This window comes from Pygocentrus nattereri, chromosome 23, assembly GCF_015220715.1.
Source record: "Pygocentrus nattereri isolate fPygNat1 chromosome 23, fPygNat1.pri, whole genome shotgun sequence".
Lineage (NCBI taxonomy): Eukaryota > Metazoa > Chordata > Actinopteri > Characiformes > Serrasalmidae > Pygocentrus > Pygocentrus nattereri.
Window position 1 is genome coordinate 13663987 of NC_051233.1, and position 17021 is coordinate 13681007.

General features: G+C 39.9%; 1 protein-coding gene across 10 annotated transcripts in view; it reads right to left on the minus strand.

Moving 5' to 3' along the window:
* Window positions 1–3317: 3317 nt before the first annotated feature.
* The window catches only part of sh3glb2b (SH3-domain GRB2-like endophilin B2b), a 58566-nt gene continuing 44862 nt past the window's right edge, over window positions 3318–17021 (minus strand). For 6 of the 10 annotated variants that reach the window (XM_017701708.2, XM_017701707.2, XM_017701712.2 and 3 more), the window contains 3 exons: window positions 16188–16202; window positions 15761–15992; window positions 3318–6000 (listed from right to left, as the gene is read on the minus strand). In XM_017701708.2, coding sequence (XP_017557197.1) covers window positions 5893–6000; window positions 15761–15992; window positions 16188–16202 — 355 coding nt within the window. In that variant the 3' untranslated portion in view covers window positions 3318–5892. The remainder of the gene's footprint in view (window positions 6001–15760; window positions 15993–16187; window positions 16203–17021) is intronic. The other 4 variants (XM_017701709.2, XM_017701714.2, XM_037533379.1 and 1 more) reach the window with 1 other exon arrangement.

A 17021-nucleotide genomic window follows, 5' to 3' on the forward strand; every position in this document is an offset into this window, starting at 1 on the left:
CAGCTTCTCTTTCTCCAGCTTCTCGTTCGAATTCCCCCGTTCCACCTTAAATGGCACAGCAGGACAAACTGGCACTTCAGGCACCATTTAAGGTGGAATGGGAGAATTCGAACGAGCAGCCGGAGGATGAGAAGCGACTTCAACCTCATAAAAAGTCAAACACTGAGAAAGATTTTACAAGAAACTCACGGAGAAGTTTCCTGAGATGAGAGAAAAGTGGCTACAGCTAAAAGTTAAAGCAGAGCAAAATAAATCTGTATTAGCACATCAGCACACACTGAGACATACTTACAGCCAAGATGGTAAAACTGACAGAAAATGTTGGTTTGATTTTTGATGAAAGGACAAAACGGCTCTTATCAACATTTTGGTTGCGACCTCTGTGTTAAGCCTATAGTTAAGGGTGGTCAGCGCGTGGGCCGAGCGCGTGCCTGTTTGCTCGAACTGTCCGCGGCTCAGTCGGGATCGCACAATTGCCACCAGCCCAGTTAGCGACCGCGTTCTGTGGTTCATTTTTCCTGGATTGACTGACGCCTGTACACAAAAATTTGTAGGCGCTACAGCTACAAGCTACATTTCATACAACTGTAGCATCTACAGCTACTAGCTACTTAAATTTGTACAAAAAAGTAGTGTGCTACTTAGCTACTCCCCCATCCCTGCTGACCAGTGAATTTTTTTTTTATTTAACCACTGGATATGTTACACTGAAGGATATACTGCCTTAAACCACTGCTTGTTCTAATGAGAAAGAACATAGTTTTATACTTCTTGTTGATGTGAAATGTACCCCAAATTACAGGATGACCCTTATACACCAACCTTGTATCCATTCTATCAGCTCCTCTTACTATATAGGTGCACTTTGTAGTTCTACAGTTACAGACTCTAGTCCATTTGTTTCTCTGCATACTTTCTCAGCTCCCTTTCACCCTGTTCTTCAGTAGTCAGGAACCCCACACGACCACCACAGAGTAGATATTATTTGACATGGCGGTGGTGTGTTACTGAGTGTTGTACCGGTCTGAGTGGATCAGACACACCAGTGCTCATGAGTTTGTAAATACTGTGCCCACTCACTGTTCACTCTATTAATCAAATCAAGTTCATTTGTAACGCTTTTTACAACTGGTGTTGTCACAAAGCAGCTTCACAGAATTCCAGTAAATACAGAGTTTTAACAAGAATGTAAAAAACCCCAGGTGAACAAGCCAGGGGTGACAGTGGCAAGGAGAAACTCCCTCAGAGCTGAGGAAGAAACCTTGGGAGGACCCAAGGCTCACTGGGGGGGACCCATCTTCCTCTGGTCAGACTACCTACAAATGATTATACTACTAATATTAATAGCAGTATTATTAGTATTAGTAATAGCTAGGAGTCTATGAAAACTTCAATGTACTTTTCCGGGCAGCTAGTCCAAGGCAGATGGCAGTAGCTGGGGCGTGGGTAGCTGGTCTGAAGTGGGTAGCAGGAGAGCTCGACAGTCAGTTGTCCTTCAGTGACCAGCAGGAAGATGGAAGTTAGATGGAAGTTAGTTTTATTCTGTTTGTTTGTACGTAAAACGGAATGTGAACATGTCCAGAGTGCGGCCAACGACTCCGGCAGATCTGACTATGACGGCTTAACTAAAAGGAGAGAACCAGAAGGACACACAGACACGAGAGGACTCAGTTTGGCATCCCTCTGCTCCACCGTCCACAAACCTGAGTAACACACTCAACTTGTTGGTCCACTTTATATATTATATATATATAAGTCAGAGGCAGTAGTAGTTTGTGTTGGTCATCCTCTAGTCCTTCATGATGGCATGTTAGTGTGTGTTGCGCTGGTAAAAGTATGTTGTATGCCCCCTTCCCTAATGTGTTCTCTCTGCAACTCAGCACATAAATAGAAGTTGTGTACTAAAATTAGCAGAGAAATGCCATATTTAAGTGTGCTTCCTGTAGAGGACATGTTAACTTGAATTCTTTTCAAGTGAATGTAGTTTGCCTGGGGAGTTTCAAAGTTTTGCATACAACTAAATATTTATGAACAATTTACATATTCATAGTAAAAAACTAAATGATTTGCATCGCTTACACATCACACTAGAGTTCATACACTAAGGAGAAAAACAGCATTTCAAAATGATTTGGAATCTCTTTTGTTTTCCTTCTTCCGTAATGTTACCATTCTGGAAATACAAGAGATTCACATCATCTCCTGATGTCTCCTGATGAAGTGTACGTGAGCTAGGTCATCATTAGCACTCTTCCATACTTGCTTACCTGTCCCAGGTGTGTTGGGAGTTGGAAACCACACAAGCAAGTGGTGTCTAATGACATTTACCAGAATTTACAAAGAACAGTAGATTAAAAAGTAACTTGCAGTGTAGGTTATGCTGCATTTGTTGGTGGGAACTAGGAATTTCCCAACGGGAATGTCCTGGCATCTCAACAGCTCACCTTGAAGACACCGATACTATGCCTAACCCTGGCTGAAAATGTGTGGGACGTGCCATCAACTGTACTACCGCAAAATCTGCAGGAACTGCATGAATGTTCAAGCTCATGGATGGGTGATCGCAGGAACCTCTACAACTCTGTGATGAAGCACCTGGACATGCATCTAAAATTTGAATTGAAAACATCTGATTCAGTGCGTTTTTTGCTGTTCACACTGGCACAGATGACACATTTGGGTCACAAAAGAAGAAAAATGCTTTTACCTGCTGTGTAAATGTTGCTTAAGGGACACTACCTCTGTATGTGTAGCTCAATAAATATTGTCCATATAAATCAAAATTGTTAATCATGTATTTTTCCTGGTAAGCTTTAACTTCCTTATAGCATTGCAATCCGACACTTCCTTTTGGGTGCATTTTGTTGATTTGTTGATTGATGATTTGTTGATGATGGAATCATGTACAACATTGAAGTGGGTACCCCACAGTTATCTGGTTAATACTTAGAAGTCAGGTGATTGTAAAACTATCAAAATATTCTATTTGTGTTTTAAGATAAAACTTAAAGCAGGCTGATATGTCAATCCATGTTGATACAACATAACAGTACAGCAGTTCTGTAAACTCACTTTCCAAGTGGAAATTATGTGACTGTTCAAATGGATTTTCACACGCTGGGGTTGGAAACTTCCCATTTCTCACTTGGACATGACTGCAGACATGACTAAATCCAGCGATCATCATCATTTCAAGAGTGGATACTGTAAATGCTGACTGTGGTCAGATGCTCTTCAAAATCATAATACAAGAATAGCACCTCCATGTTAATAGACATGAAACACAGCTTCTAAAAAGAGACGTTCAACAAAAGACATTTCAATAAAGCTTTTTATTATGATGTTCAACTTTCATTCAATCAACACACATTGCTTACTTTTTTAAACAAACATCAATTACACAGACAAGGACTGAAAAAGAAAGGCTAAAACTGGAGAGGTGTTTACGGGGATGTAACCAGAGAGCAAACAGTCAAAATTCCATTTAACTGGACCTATTTTACAAATTGTTTACAAAACTCAGATTCATAAATGACACTATTGCATTTCCTGTTCAAGTTGCATCCACTCTGAACCCATCCACTCTGAACCCAGGGCCTACACCAGTTCGTCCTGCCCCCATTAAACACAGCTCCGATTCAAGCAGTGATAAACAGTAAAACACACAAACATCACTAACTCAATCACAACAACGTCTGATGTGAATAACCTATTTACTCTTTTAAGGAGCTTCTTCCTGCAGAAGGACAGAAGAACTTATTTAAAAACTGTAGGAGTCGCTGTAACGAGATGGAAGTACACGGAGTTACCTGATACATCCAGAGTGTTTTTATGGCTTGTTCAAAAGAGACATCAAACAGGAAATATTTAGGCATTATACAATTACTATAACCCCATCATTATTCTCAGTCTCACAGATCTCATTATCACCAGGATTCTGTGATTTAGTGCTATCAGGTATGATCTGTCTTCATGTGGAAATCTGACACCATAACTTCAGTTTTACTTTCTAAATACTTTCTAAACTTTCTTGTTTTGCCTCGCTACCCTTACCTGCACTGAAAATAATATCTTGGCAAGTGAAATCATATTGGATCTAGTCAATAATCTATACATTTTCTTATTATGAGATTATTTAACTTGTAACTACAGTCATTTTTTACTTGTGTTAAGACATTTTATCCAGTGAAGTTCAGCAGTCTATATGCAGATTATTCTGATTCTTTCAGATTATTTACATTGTTTTAAAATAAGCAAACTCATCTGCATACAGAATAGGACAATTTCTCTAGATTAAATTACTGAAAATAAAAAACATGTAGAAATATGTTGAACAATTTTCAACAATCTCATCATGAGAAATATTTGATACTGACAAGAACGAAGAGGTTTCACTTCTTATAGCACTGTATAATACTTTTATAATAATGCCTAGTATTTTTGCCTCTGGTTAATACATCTGTCTGTCTGTACTATCTTCTAATAATTTTCTAAAAACCACTTTTTCTTTTCTGATACTGATTCTGAAGTCTTCAGTATCAGCTGATACAATCCAATTATTCTCCTTTAAAAAATTCTAGGCCTTAAAACATTAGCTGTTTTTAAAAGAAGCACACCACTGAATGAGTGTGTAAAAGTATGAAATCATAGTGAAACCCCTCAAACACTCTGCTGCCCCACAGGAATAACTACACAGCTAACAACATCACTTCACACGATGTGCAAGTGTGTGCCGTTTCATGATAGATATGGGCCTGTAGTGTTATACAGTAACTTTCTAAAATAAGAATTTACAGTAACACTTTTCTGAAGGACATTTAGGTTCATGAGACTATACGAGGCTACATTAGGCTGAACAAGACCTACCCAAGCCTTTAAAACAACTGATATAAACCTATATAGATGTTTATGAAGGTTTATGTCAACAAGAGTCAGTTGAACACTTACTGAGATGAAATGACGTCAAAATAGACAAAAGCAGCTTTTGTTACAACTAGCGCTTGTTGAAATAATCCTACATAGATATTTATGAAGGCTTATGTGAGTTGATCCTGGCAAACATAGAGCTCAGCACAGATTACTTGACAGCATGCTTCTCGGCCTCTTTTTTTACTTCTTCTTTTACCCTTTATCTGCTATTTCTTTTTCTGTCTTTGTCATCATGAAAGAAGGTATGTGGCTTAAAGCTGCTCTTCAGTAAAATGTTACCAGATCTACTGTAGGAAAATTGCAGCCATGTTACAAAAGTCCTTTTCATTACGGTAAATTATTATCAATAACCAAAGCCACGCTGCCAAACATAGAAGTGAATATGTCAAAGGAAGCACAAAAGACACAAGCTTGTATTTGAAGGAACAATGACGTTTTCTTTTCAGTTTGATCTCCACCTGGTGCCTCTGGAGTTTGTCAAAAAAGCAAAAAACACACTCATAATAATATTCAGTGGTCAAGCTTGTCTATGTAATACTTCATCAAGAGTGGTATTGCCTAGAAAAACAAACATTTCATAGTTACTTCTAACAAAACAGATTGAAATCATCTTAGAACCAAGCAAATTGTAGCCACTCATCATTGTAGTGCATCTGCAGATGTCAGATCTCTTAACGCACTACTGTGAGACTCTTAGCAAGACACTTTTGAGTATAGCCTTTTTGAGTCCTTTGGGTTAAGGGAGTGAAAGAATAGTTTAAACTTAGAAACAATCAAACAACAATACAAAACAACTTCATGTAGTCCCAGAGTGTTTACACCTGTTTGAATACTTGCTCATGCAAAGTTTCCATAACCATCCTGTAATATCATTCATCAGACAAACTTAAGGTCATAAACATAAATTGCACGTGTGCATCTCTCTGTGTGCATCTGTTTATGTGTGTACATGTGTGAGTGTGTTTAGCTCAGCAGCTCCAGGTACGTCACCGGCACTTTGCCTTTCTGATTCCCTCTCTCCCCAATAAGCCAGTCTGGGTCCATGCCTGGAACTGTGTATACTGTGATAAGCTTTATCAAAAAAAAAAAAAAGAGAGAGAACAGAACACTGTCAGATGTGGCTCCAATAGATCTTCATTCCTAAGTTATTCAAAGAACATTTTTAGAAAGTGTGACTACAAACACGTATACATTCCAAGTTCCAACATGCATTGTTTTGGCAAGCAATCAGCTACAATAGTGTGTAAAAGTCAGAGACCACACTCCCATCTACTTCATTTCCAGTCAATATGGCCATTAAGTATGAGACGCCTCAACAATTAAATATGACAAACTGTTCGATACTGAATGTGTCGACTCTGCCTTTATAACAGATTCCATTCTTTTCGGCAGACTTGCTTTCAGTTTTTCAAAGAAATCTACAGGAATGATTTTCCACACTTCTAAAGTTCAGTCAGATGCATTTTCTGTTTCTGCAAGTAATTCCAATGACCCATTTAGACTCATCAGTCTATAAAACCTTACTCCACATCTCAGATGTCCAGATTTGGTGTTCCAGAGTAGGGTTTCTCAACCCTGTGAAGCACCCTCTAGTGGCCTGTACTCAGGAAGGCAGTCATTTATAGTGGGCTGTTATACATCATGAAAATATAAGTGGAAAAAAGATTATCTGGGAATGAAATGTTTTCAAGTTAGTGCCTGAGACGCAAAAATAAAAATGTTGCAGTAGCAGGCCAATTAAATGTCATCAGTCGGAGACAACGCAGCCATGGGTGCATGATGCAGACAGCTAGCTAGAGATGGAGAAGTTTCTCAGGGAGTTTTGTTTGGTGTGGACCTTTTTCTTTAGTTCGCTCTGTTTGGACATGTGTGAACACTCCACCCGTATTCAGGTCTACAGAAAACAGCTGAACCAGTCTGGCAGAAATTGCAGGTCTGGGTCGGCTTCAAATCAACCCTGTTCAGTTCACTATTGATAGAAACGGAGCTAGTTCTCGTTCAATTACAGCGGATGTCAGCACAGTACAGTCAGCATAACGACTGTTTTAATGAAGGACTCTTTACAGAATCTCAGCACAACCTGCTGTTAAAACAAGGCATAAAATAATAGAGAAGATTTGCGTTTGATTTCAACTCATAGATCGCAGAGCGTATATTTCGCCTCGCATCAGCGACCTGATAAATTAATGACAAAGAAGCAGATATAAAATAAGATTTATTAACTGTGACGATGCTACTTCATTCAAAGCCCAAAGAATGAAATGTGTTTTGGGTATTTAAAATTAAATCACAAAAACCCTCAAAACTAAGAGACCAAGCAGTTTCTCACAGTGCACATCTACTTTGCATTTCTATTCTCTCCCCTCCTTTTAACATCACTACAATCATTTTTTGCAACGTTTGTTTTTAAACATAACAAATTTTGCAAATCTACTGACAACCAAAATTTTCTGTATCAGCATTTAAGAAAAGAAAAAAAAAGTTGTATGTTAAGAAGTTTTAGGTGGGCTTTGAAAACTTGGAGAACCTTGAAAATTTCTCTTCTCTTTTTTTCTTAGTTAGGGTTTCTTGACAACTACACATCTTTTCAGACCCATAGGGTTGAGTTGCCTTCTTAGGAAGGATGGATAGAAACCCATGAGTTTTTTTTTTTTCTTTTTTTTTTTCAAAATTAAAGCAAGAGTGGAACTTGATTTATACTCTCATCAAGAAGAAAGTGCTGTTTATCTGATGGTGACAGTCCTGGTGGTCTACCAGGTCTTGCACGGTTGGTAGGACTCCCATTCTCTCTCTAACTTTTAATAATTTTTTGATCTATAGTTCTGAAAACCTGTTTTTTTCCTGCTTATTTTCCTTTAACTTTCTCTTTCTTTATTTAAGCGGGAGTATCTTGTATCTAATCTTAGTCTCCTTTAACCCCTGTAGATCCATATGGAAAAAAAAAATTGAAGGCAGCTTAAAATGTGTTTTGGTAGTTTCTTGTGTGAATGTTGGTGTTTCTTTGAAGGGGAACATAATGTCAATGTCAGTTTGGGAACAGCTTTTACTTTTAGGATTTTAATATTGGAAAACTTAAAGTGACTAAAGGGTACATAAGTACAGACTACTGAAAATAAAAATATTATGGTTAATGTTCAAGGTTTTTGTGTTTTTTTCTGTTAAATATGCTTTTCCTGCTTTTTTTTCCTGGCAAACCTGACTGGAAATAAAATAAATGAAAGTGTGGTATCTGACTTGTTCTGTATTGTACATGTGGATACTCTTAGTGACCATACAAGCTGTGTTTAATGAATATCCAGAATACTAAGCAATCATGAAGCATGAGGTTTATTTGGGGGTGAGTCAGTTGTTATCATGTCGCCAAAATCTGCCATTTAAACGTTTAAAGTTTATCGGCTAATGTTTACTGTAGCTCTTCTTCTTCATTCAGACATCAGATTAAGGTTAGGTTTAGACACAGTTATCTGGCATATAGTCTGCTTGGACAGTTAAGCAGATATCAAGAACACCGTGTTTATGTAAACACAGTGTTCTTGATGTCTGCTTAACGTCCTGAGGCAGTCAGGACATGTAACTACTTACAAAGTTTAATTTCAAAAAATAAAAACTGGCATCCAAAAATGAGGGATGATTCATGACAAACTCGGAAATGCCCACCCAAGATAAAAGCAAATGACTCATCTGCTGCCTAATCTGTCTGTTGATCCTACAGCTGCTGCTGGACTTCTCCATCCACTTCCAAATAACCCACTGTGTGTCAGTTCTGAATGTCCTATGTGTAATTCAAAGAAGACACCAAGCCAGGTCTCAGAAAACAGGTGTAGGCGTCCAACTTACCCAAACATTGAGGTATGGCTCCTGTCAAATCTGCCAGTGCTTGGGGCTGTCCCAATGCTAACCTGGCTTATATGGCCTTTTTTGAAAGTCCACATTTGTATAAATTCCTGGTTAAGGAATTTCCCAGGGCTGTGAAGTAATTCAGTAACTACACCTGCCAGAACTAAACAAACTGCCCAGAACTGTGGCTAAAGGCCCACATTTGTGTGTGGAAGTAAAGCCTGAAATACTTGTCTGAACCTGTCAGGACATCACATTGTGTTTGGTTGGGTTAGAACATCATTTCTCCAGTATATCTCAGGCTTAGATCAGGCTCTGGTTTCACGTTTGGCATTCTCACAGCTTGTCTCTTTTTGACAGATTTTGGCATGCTTTAGTTTTTCCCCCAATTCTGTGACTTTCAACAATTTTCAGTACTGCATGCTGGAGCCTTGAAGCAGACCTCCATGAGCCAAACATGTGCCAAAACGTACACACAGGCAATACGATGGCTGTCATTAGCGTTACAAGGTGATACTACTAAATGGTATACTGAATAGATACTAAACAGATACTGAAAAGGCACTATGATTGCCTGGAGTTTATTTTGGTGGTGGTCAAGTTTAGAACATCATTTTGTTGAGCTACATTCCAGTTTGTACAGAATTCTGTCAGCTACCATCAGATTGAGAGAACTTTGTCAGTCTACTAGTCTGGACAGAATTTTGGTCAGGTTTAGACAGAGGACCATCTGGCTACAGTCAAGTTTTGACAGAATTTTTTTGCGTCACTGCGAGCAAACTCAGAGCGCGTCACTGCGAGCGAACTCAGAGCGCGTCACTGCGAGCGAACTCAGAGCGCGTCACTGCGAGCGAACTCAGAGCGCGTCACTGCGAGCGAACTCAGAGCGCGTCACTGCGAGCGAACTCAGAGCGCGTCACTGCGAGCGGACCGAGAGCGCGTCACTGCGAGCGGACCGAGAGCGCGTCACTGCGAGCGGACTCAGAGCACGACACTGCAAGCAGACTCAGAGCACGACACTGCAAGCAGACTCAGAGCGCGTCACTGCGGCAATGTTTTGTGCTATAAGCTCCTAAATCAGTCCAAAGTGGTAAGTACCTGAAATATCATGGCTTCTGCTGGTTGTTTTGTCTGCTCAGAGTGTGGCATGTTTAGTTTAACCCCACAGTGGGTGGCTGTGTTTGTGCTAAGCGCCAGCTAGTTAGCTCTTTGGTGGAGAAGGTGGACCAACTAGAGGTGCGTATCCGGGGGTTATTAGGACAGAGAGGACAGACAGCAAGATTCAGTGTTAGCAGCTCCGGATGCCCTAGGGAGAGTTAGCACCCCTTCGACTCCAGCGTTAGAGCCCTCACAGTGGGGTGAATAGGTCACGACTCTGTGGGTTATAGGAGGACTCGATTGTCCAACACATTAAATTAGCTACTCCTTTAGGGACGCCAGCAGTAACAGTTAGATGTTTATCAGGAGCCAGAGCGCTGGACATTAGTGGCAACCTTAGACTGTTGGCTAATAAGAGATATTCGAGGATAGTCATTCATGTAGGGGCCAATGATATTCGTCTGCGGCATTCTGAGATAACTAAGGGAACTATTAGAGAGTTGAGTAAACAGGCCCAGACGATGTCCGATGCTGTAATTTGCTCTGGCCCCAACCCAATGCGGCGTGGCACTGAAGCATACAGCAGGCTTTCAGCGTTAAACTGCTGGATGTCCAAGTGGTGTTCCAAAAATCAAGTGGGCTTTATAGACAATTGGTTGCATTTCGAGGGCAAATTTTTGTCTTTGCCCCGAATTAAAACTAAATTTAATCATAGAAAAACTCAATCAGCCCGTTTATACAACCTAATCAACATACATATCCATATTTAGATGATGGCACTAACAACTTAGATATAAAGTTTGGACTACTCAATATAAGATCACTAAACTCAAAAGCAGTCATCGTAAATGAAACTATAAGTGATCATAAATTTGACGTTTTCAGTCTCACTGAAACATGGGTTAGACCAAATGAATAGTCAGCTTTAAATGAAGCCACCCCTGTAGGCTATAATTATGCACATAGGCCAAGATTATCAGGCAAGGGAGGTGGAGTATGTGTAATCTACCAAAATACTGACTATTAGTCAGAAACAATGTGACACTTTCACTTCCTTTGAGGTCCTTTCCATTCACAAATCCAGTCACAAAAAAGAACGCATTTCCATTATTTAACATTTACAGACCACCAGGTCCCTACTCTGAATTTTTAAAAGAATTTAGTGATTTCGCTGCAAACCTAGTTGTGTGCAATGATAAAGTAATAATTGTAGGAGATTTTAATATTCACTTTGAGAAGGCAGATGACCCACTAAAAAGGCATTTACTTCAATTCTAGACTCTGTTGGTATTACCCAAAATGTAACAGGGCCTACACACTACTACTGTAGTCACACATTAGATTTAGTTTAGTTAATTTCATATGAGCATGACTTAGCCATAATATATGTATGTTCCCTCGCTATTCTACAAAGTGCTCAATAAAACCTTTTACCGCCCTACAATTTATAGAAAACCTCCCAGAACCATCAACCCCAGTTTCCACTCCATCAGACCCAATGGAGCTAGATTTACTGACCGATTATTTAGAAAATACCTTTCGATTTACTTTAGAAATGAAATGTGGCACCACTTAAAAAAAAAGAATAAGGCAGAAAAAGCTCGCCCCATGGTACAACGATAAAACCCATGCCTTAAAACAAACAGTTTGGAAACTAGAGCAGAAATGGCGATCATCCAAGCTGGAAGTGTTCCACTCTGCCTGGAAGGACAGCCTTATAGAGTATAGAAATGCTCTCATCAAAGCTCGCTCAGCATATCTGGCCTCACTGATCAAGAATAATAAATATAATTCTAGAGTTCTGTTTAGTGTGATTTCCCAAATCACAAAATAAATCAGACCGGTACTGAACCACAAATTCTGGTTCTCTCCTTTTAGTTAAGCTGTCATAGTCAGATCTGCCGAGTCATTAACCGCACTCTGGAAATGTTCACATTTGTATGTTTTACATACAAACACACAGAATAAAGCAAATTCCATCTCCCTGCCTTTTTTCCGAGTATACGACCGCCTACATGTCTGGCCAGACACTGAAGGACGACTGACTGTCGAGCTCTCATGCTACCCACGCCCCTGCTACCGCCACCTGCCTTGGACTAGCTGCCCACCCTACATTGAAGTTTTCATGAACTCCTAGCTATTACTACTACTAATACTACTACTGCTATTAATATTAGTAGTATAATCACTTGTAGGTAGTTTGACCAGAGAAGGATGGGCCCCCCCCCAGTGAGCCTTGGGTCCTCCCAAGGTTTCTTCCTCAGCTCTGAGGGAGTTTTTCCTTGCCACCATCGCCCCTGGCTTGCTCACCTGGGGGTTTTTACATTCTTGTTAAAACTTTGTGTTTTCTGGAGTTCTGTGAAGCTGCTTTGTGACAATATCAGTTGTAAAAAGCGCTATACAAATAAATTTGATTTGATTTGTGCCTGCTTTTAGTCTGGTTTGGGCAGAAGTTTGTCAGTCTTGGATAAGTCTGGACAGAATTTTATCCAGTTTGCAGTCAGGTTCAAAAGAATCTTGTGGGTCTATGGTGGGGTTTAAACAAGTTTGCTGGGCCACCATAGCATTTTTTTTATTATTATTTCTACCCGATTTTCTCCCCTCTCTCAAGACATCTCCAATTCTACCCGCTAGTTAGGACTCCCCCAAATCACACAATGCTACCATTGCTAGGAGGGTGAAGGCTGTCACAGGCTTCCTCTGAGATCTGTGAAAACAGCCATCGCTTCTTTTCGGCTTTTTCGCTTATTTCAGCTGAATGCACTCAGAGGAAAGCGCAAACTGCCCAACTATGCTCTCTTGGACTCCCTGCTATAGATGGCTGTAGCATCACCAGGGCTCGAACTCATGATTTACTGATGATGGGGCCAACACTTAGACGACTGTGCCACTTGGGAGCCCTACCATAGTATTTTAAAAGCCCCATTGTAACTCAATGTTTTCACAATAAAAGTGAAAAAAAAATTACATTTATTACTTATTTTTGATTATTTTCGTTTATTTCCGATTTCTGATCCCATTTTCTGGCTGTAGACTGGGATCAGAAGAACTTTCTCTCCAGGTTAGAGCTAACTGCGGTAGGATAAAACCTAGTCATCTTGTTTTTTTTTTGTTTTGTTTTTTACTGCTGTAAGCTGAAAGCATGTTGGTATTTATTTTCTATTTCCTGCACTCAAGCTAAACTTAGAAGTAAAAAAAAAACCTTAATTAAAAAAAATAACCCAAAAAACTGTATAGTTTGGCCCACACTTCCCCCACAATATTTACAAGTTGGTTACAGTACATTAGTCCTCAGTTCCATCACCTTCAGATTACATCATCAACGATATTCCATTACATCGACATATACCCGTATTTTGCCTAGTGACGAAATCTGATCATCTGAGCTTGTCCAAGTGCGAGACAAGATTTCATGTGCAACTTTTTTTATTTTTCGTTGTTGAGGGCATAAAAGTGCATGAACCTGGCAATAATTTGGTTCTACCTTTTAAATGACATCAGTAAATAACCAGAACACTATCTATCTTAATCTTAAGTGAAAATTATGCTGCAATTACTTTTCACATTACTGTGGCATTAAAATTACACTTGACTTTAGAAATGTTCCAAGCCAAGCCATGCATAATCCTGGCTAGACTTATCAAGAAGCTGCTTTCTTATGCAGTCAGAATAACATTACATAGTAGGCCTTAGTAACTTGTTATCAGTTATTACTTTTAAGATTTAATTTCATAGTAAGCTCTGACTATCTGATAGACAAAGTTTCAATCACATCTTAGTTGCCTTTAAACAAGTCATCAAAGTTATCTTTAGGCATGTAAATTAAGTGCCTTTTTCCCATGCCAAGACAAACAGACAAAGGCATACATGAAAGCATTAACATAGACAAGTATATTAGGCAAAAAACGGACATCCTTTATCCTGTACAAATGGTCTGTGGGAAGGGAACTGTGGAGGTTGGAAAGTATGTCCCCAGGTAATTTAAATATAGTGCAAACAGAAATTATCCCCATAAACTCATCCATTTGTGAACCCACACGTCATAACAGTTCCTCACCCTCATGACCATATAATTTAATATGTTCCACAATAAGACATGCTAGTCTAAAACTAGAATTTTACATCTTGTGATTTGTCATGTTCTGTAATAGTTGGGCAGCATTGCATCCTTCCACCTCATCAGTTCCAGAGAATTTGCAACTGTATATTCTGTATATGTAGGGGTTGCCACAGCGGATCATCTGCCTCCATCTTGCCTTATCCATTGCCTCCTCTACTTTTACACCAACCATCTCCAAGTCCACCTTCACTACAACCATAAACCTTCTCTGAGGTCTACCTCTTCTCCTTCTACCCAGCAGCTCCATCTCCAACATTCTTTGACCAATATATCCACTATTCCTCCTCAACACATGTCCAAACCATCTCAACCTGGCCTCTCTGGCTTTATCTCCAAACTGCTCCACCTTCACTGTCCCTCTGATCTGCTCATTTCTAATCTTGTCCATCCTTGTCACTCCCAACGAAAATCTCAGCATCTTCATCTCCGCCACCTCCAGCTCAGCCTCCTGTCTTTTAGACAGAGCCACAGTCTCCAAAGCATACATCATAGCAGGACACACTACTGTCTTGTAAACCTTCCCTTTCACTCTTGCTGCTATCCTTCTGTCACACATCAGCCCTGACACCTGTCTCCACCCACTCAATCCTGCCTGCAACCTCTTCTTCACCTCTTTTCTACACTGTCCATTGCTCTGGATGATTGACCCAAGATATTTGAAGTCATCCACCTTTATGACCTCTACTCCTAGCATCTTCACCTTTCCACCTGCCTCCCTCTCATTCACACACATGTATTCCATCTTGTCTCTACTGACCTTCATTCCTCTCCTCTCCAGTGCAAACCTCCACCTTTCCAGATTCTCTTCCACCTGCTCTCTACTCTCACCACAGATTACAATGTCATCTGCCAACATCATGGTCCATGGAGCCTCCTGCCTGACCTCATCTGTCAACCTTTCCATCACCATTGCAAACAAGAAGGGGCTCAAAGCTGATCCCTGATGTAACCCTACCTTCACCTTGAAACCATTTGTCACTCCAACTGCACACCTCACCACTGTCTCACTATCCTCATACATGTCCTGCACCACCCTAACATACTTCTCAGCTACACCTGACTTCCTCATACAGTACCACAGTTCCTCTCTTGGCACCCTATCATATGCCTTCTCTAGATCCACAAAGACACAATGTAGCTCCTTCTGACCTTCTCTGTACTTCTGTACCAACACTCTCAATGCAAAATGTAAATGTTGCAAATAATCTCATTCAATTTAAGAAATGTTACAGTGCATTTTATGAAATTTGTTATAGTACATTTAGATTGTATTGTTAATTTTAAATGAAATTTATTTTGTATGTGTGTGAAAGGTCACAGTGTAGATCAACAGTAGCTTTTTGTGGAGTAATCAGGCAACATTAGCATGATGGTAAATTTGTCATTGTTGTCTCAAAACTGCATATGTTCAGTTAGCTACAAGAAAATAGTCCAACTTGGTAGAACCGTATTTTGAAAACTGGACACTCCCATGTTATGTAGTGCTAATTTTTGCCAGCATGCTGTTAAGCTAGTCCAACATGATCAAAGTTGCTACTTGGATGTCAGATACATTTGAATAGACAGATACATTTGTAAGAGGAACTTTAGCTGGCCTTTGCTAAAATTAGTCTTTTGAGGGTTGTAGCAGTGGTTGCATTTGTGAGTGATAAATATGCCCTCTGCTGTTTTGTTCAAAAAGCAAAAACAGATAAGCTGTGAATGAACAATGTCATGGAGAATATTATAATTTCAGAGTAGGTAATAATTAAAAAGGCAAAGGGGATAAAAGCCCACCTCATCAGCAAGCAATGACAGCTCGCTTGTGTCTGCAGCATCATAGTCATACAGCACTTTGGCCTTGCGTGTGCCTGTGGCTGGAGGCTTCACCTCCTCGATTTTCAGTGGGGCAGGCTCTAGAGGGCTGGAGGAGGCTGCGGGATGGCCAGGAATCGAGCCTCCAGAGAGAGGAGAGGGACCTGCTGAAATCCCTGATGTGGAGGCATTAACAGCGAAGGCATTGGGGAACCTAGCCAACACAATCAGAGAGGACACATAAGCATGGAAATCTGCAAATGACTCCATCTCAATCTTTTCATAAATTTATTCATGGTAGAATGAACTATTTAAGGGACTATTTTCCCTTAAAAAAAAAAAAAATCAAGAACAATAATAATTTGTCAGGCTTCCTCTGCCGTTATGACTGAGGAAGGAAATTACTCACGCATCTCCATTTGCACTGAGGCCCAGGAGGAAGAGAGAGAAGGGAAGTGGTTTTAGACATAGCACAGCCACAAATATGCCCATCTGAAACTCTCCCATCCCACAACTAACCTCCTCTTCATCTGTGGAGGGGTGGAGTCAAGCATGCACTAAAAGGCTTAACCCCTGATAGAGGTAGTTCCTCTAATAATCAAACCAACTACACAAAGAAAAAAAAAAGCAGGAAAGCATAGAGTTATATAAAAGATTAATTATATACATAATCTATGGATAATTCCCAATGACATCCTTTAAAAGCAGAAAACTATGAAGTTTAAAAGTCATCCCAGATGGCCCAACATATCTCATTCCCTCAAGAAAGGACACACTGTTATAAACGGCATTTCCACCTTCACCACAAACTGTTTACCCTTCTGTGTAGGAAAGTAGCACTTGGACTGAACTACCAGATTCCAAAAGGTGGTACAACCCCAATTCCAATTAAGTTGGGATGTTGTGTAAAACATAAATAAAAACAGAATCCGATGATTTGCAAATCCTTTTTATCCTATATTCAATTGAATACTCTACAAAGACAAGATATTTAATGTTCGAACAGATACACTTTATTGTTTTTTGCAAATATTCACTCATTTTGAGTTTGATGCCTGCAACACATTCCAAAAAAGTTGGGACAGGGGCAAAAAAAAGACAGGGAAAGTTGAGGAATGCTCAAAAAACACCTGTTTGGAACATTCCACAGGTGAACAGGTTAATTGGAAAAAGGTTAGTGTCATGATTCGGTACAAAGGGAGCATCCCTGAAAGGCTCAGTCTTTCACAAGCAAGGATGGTGG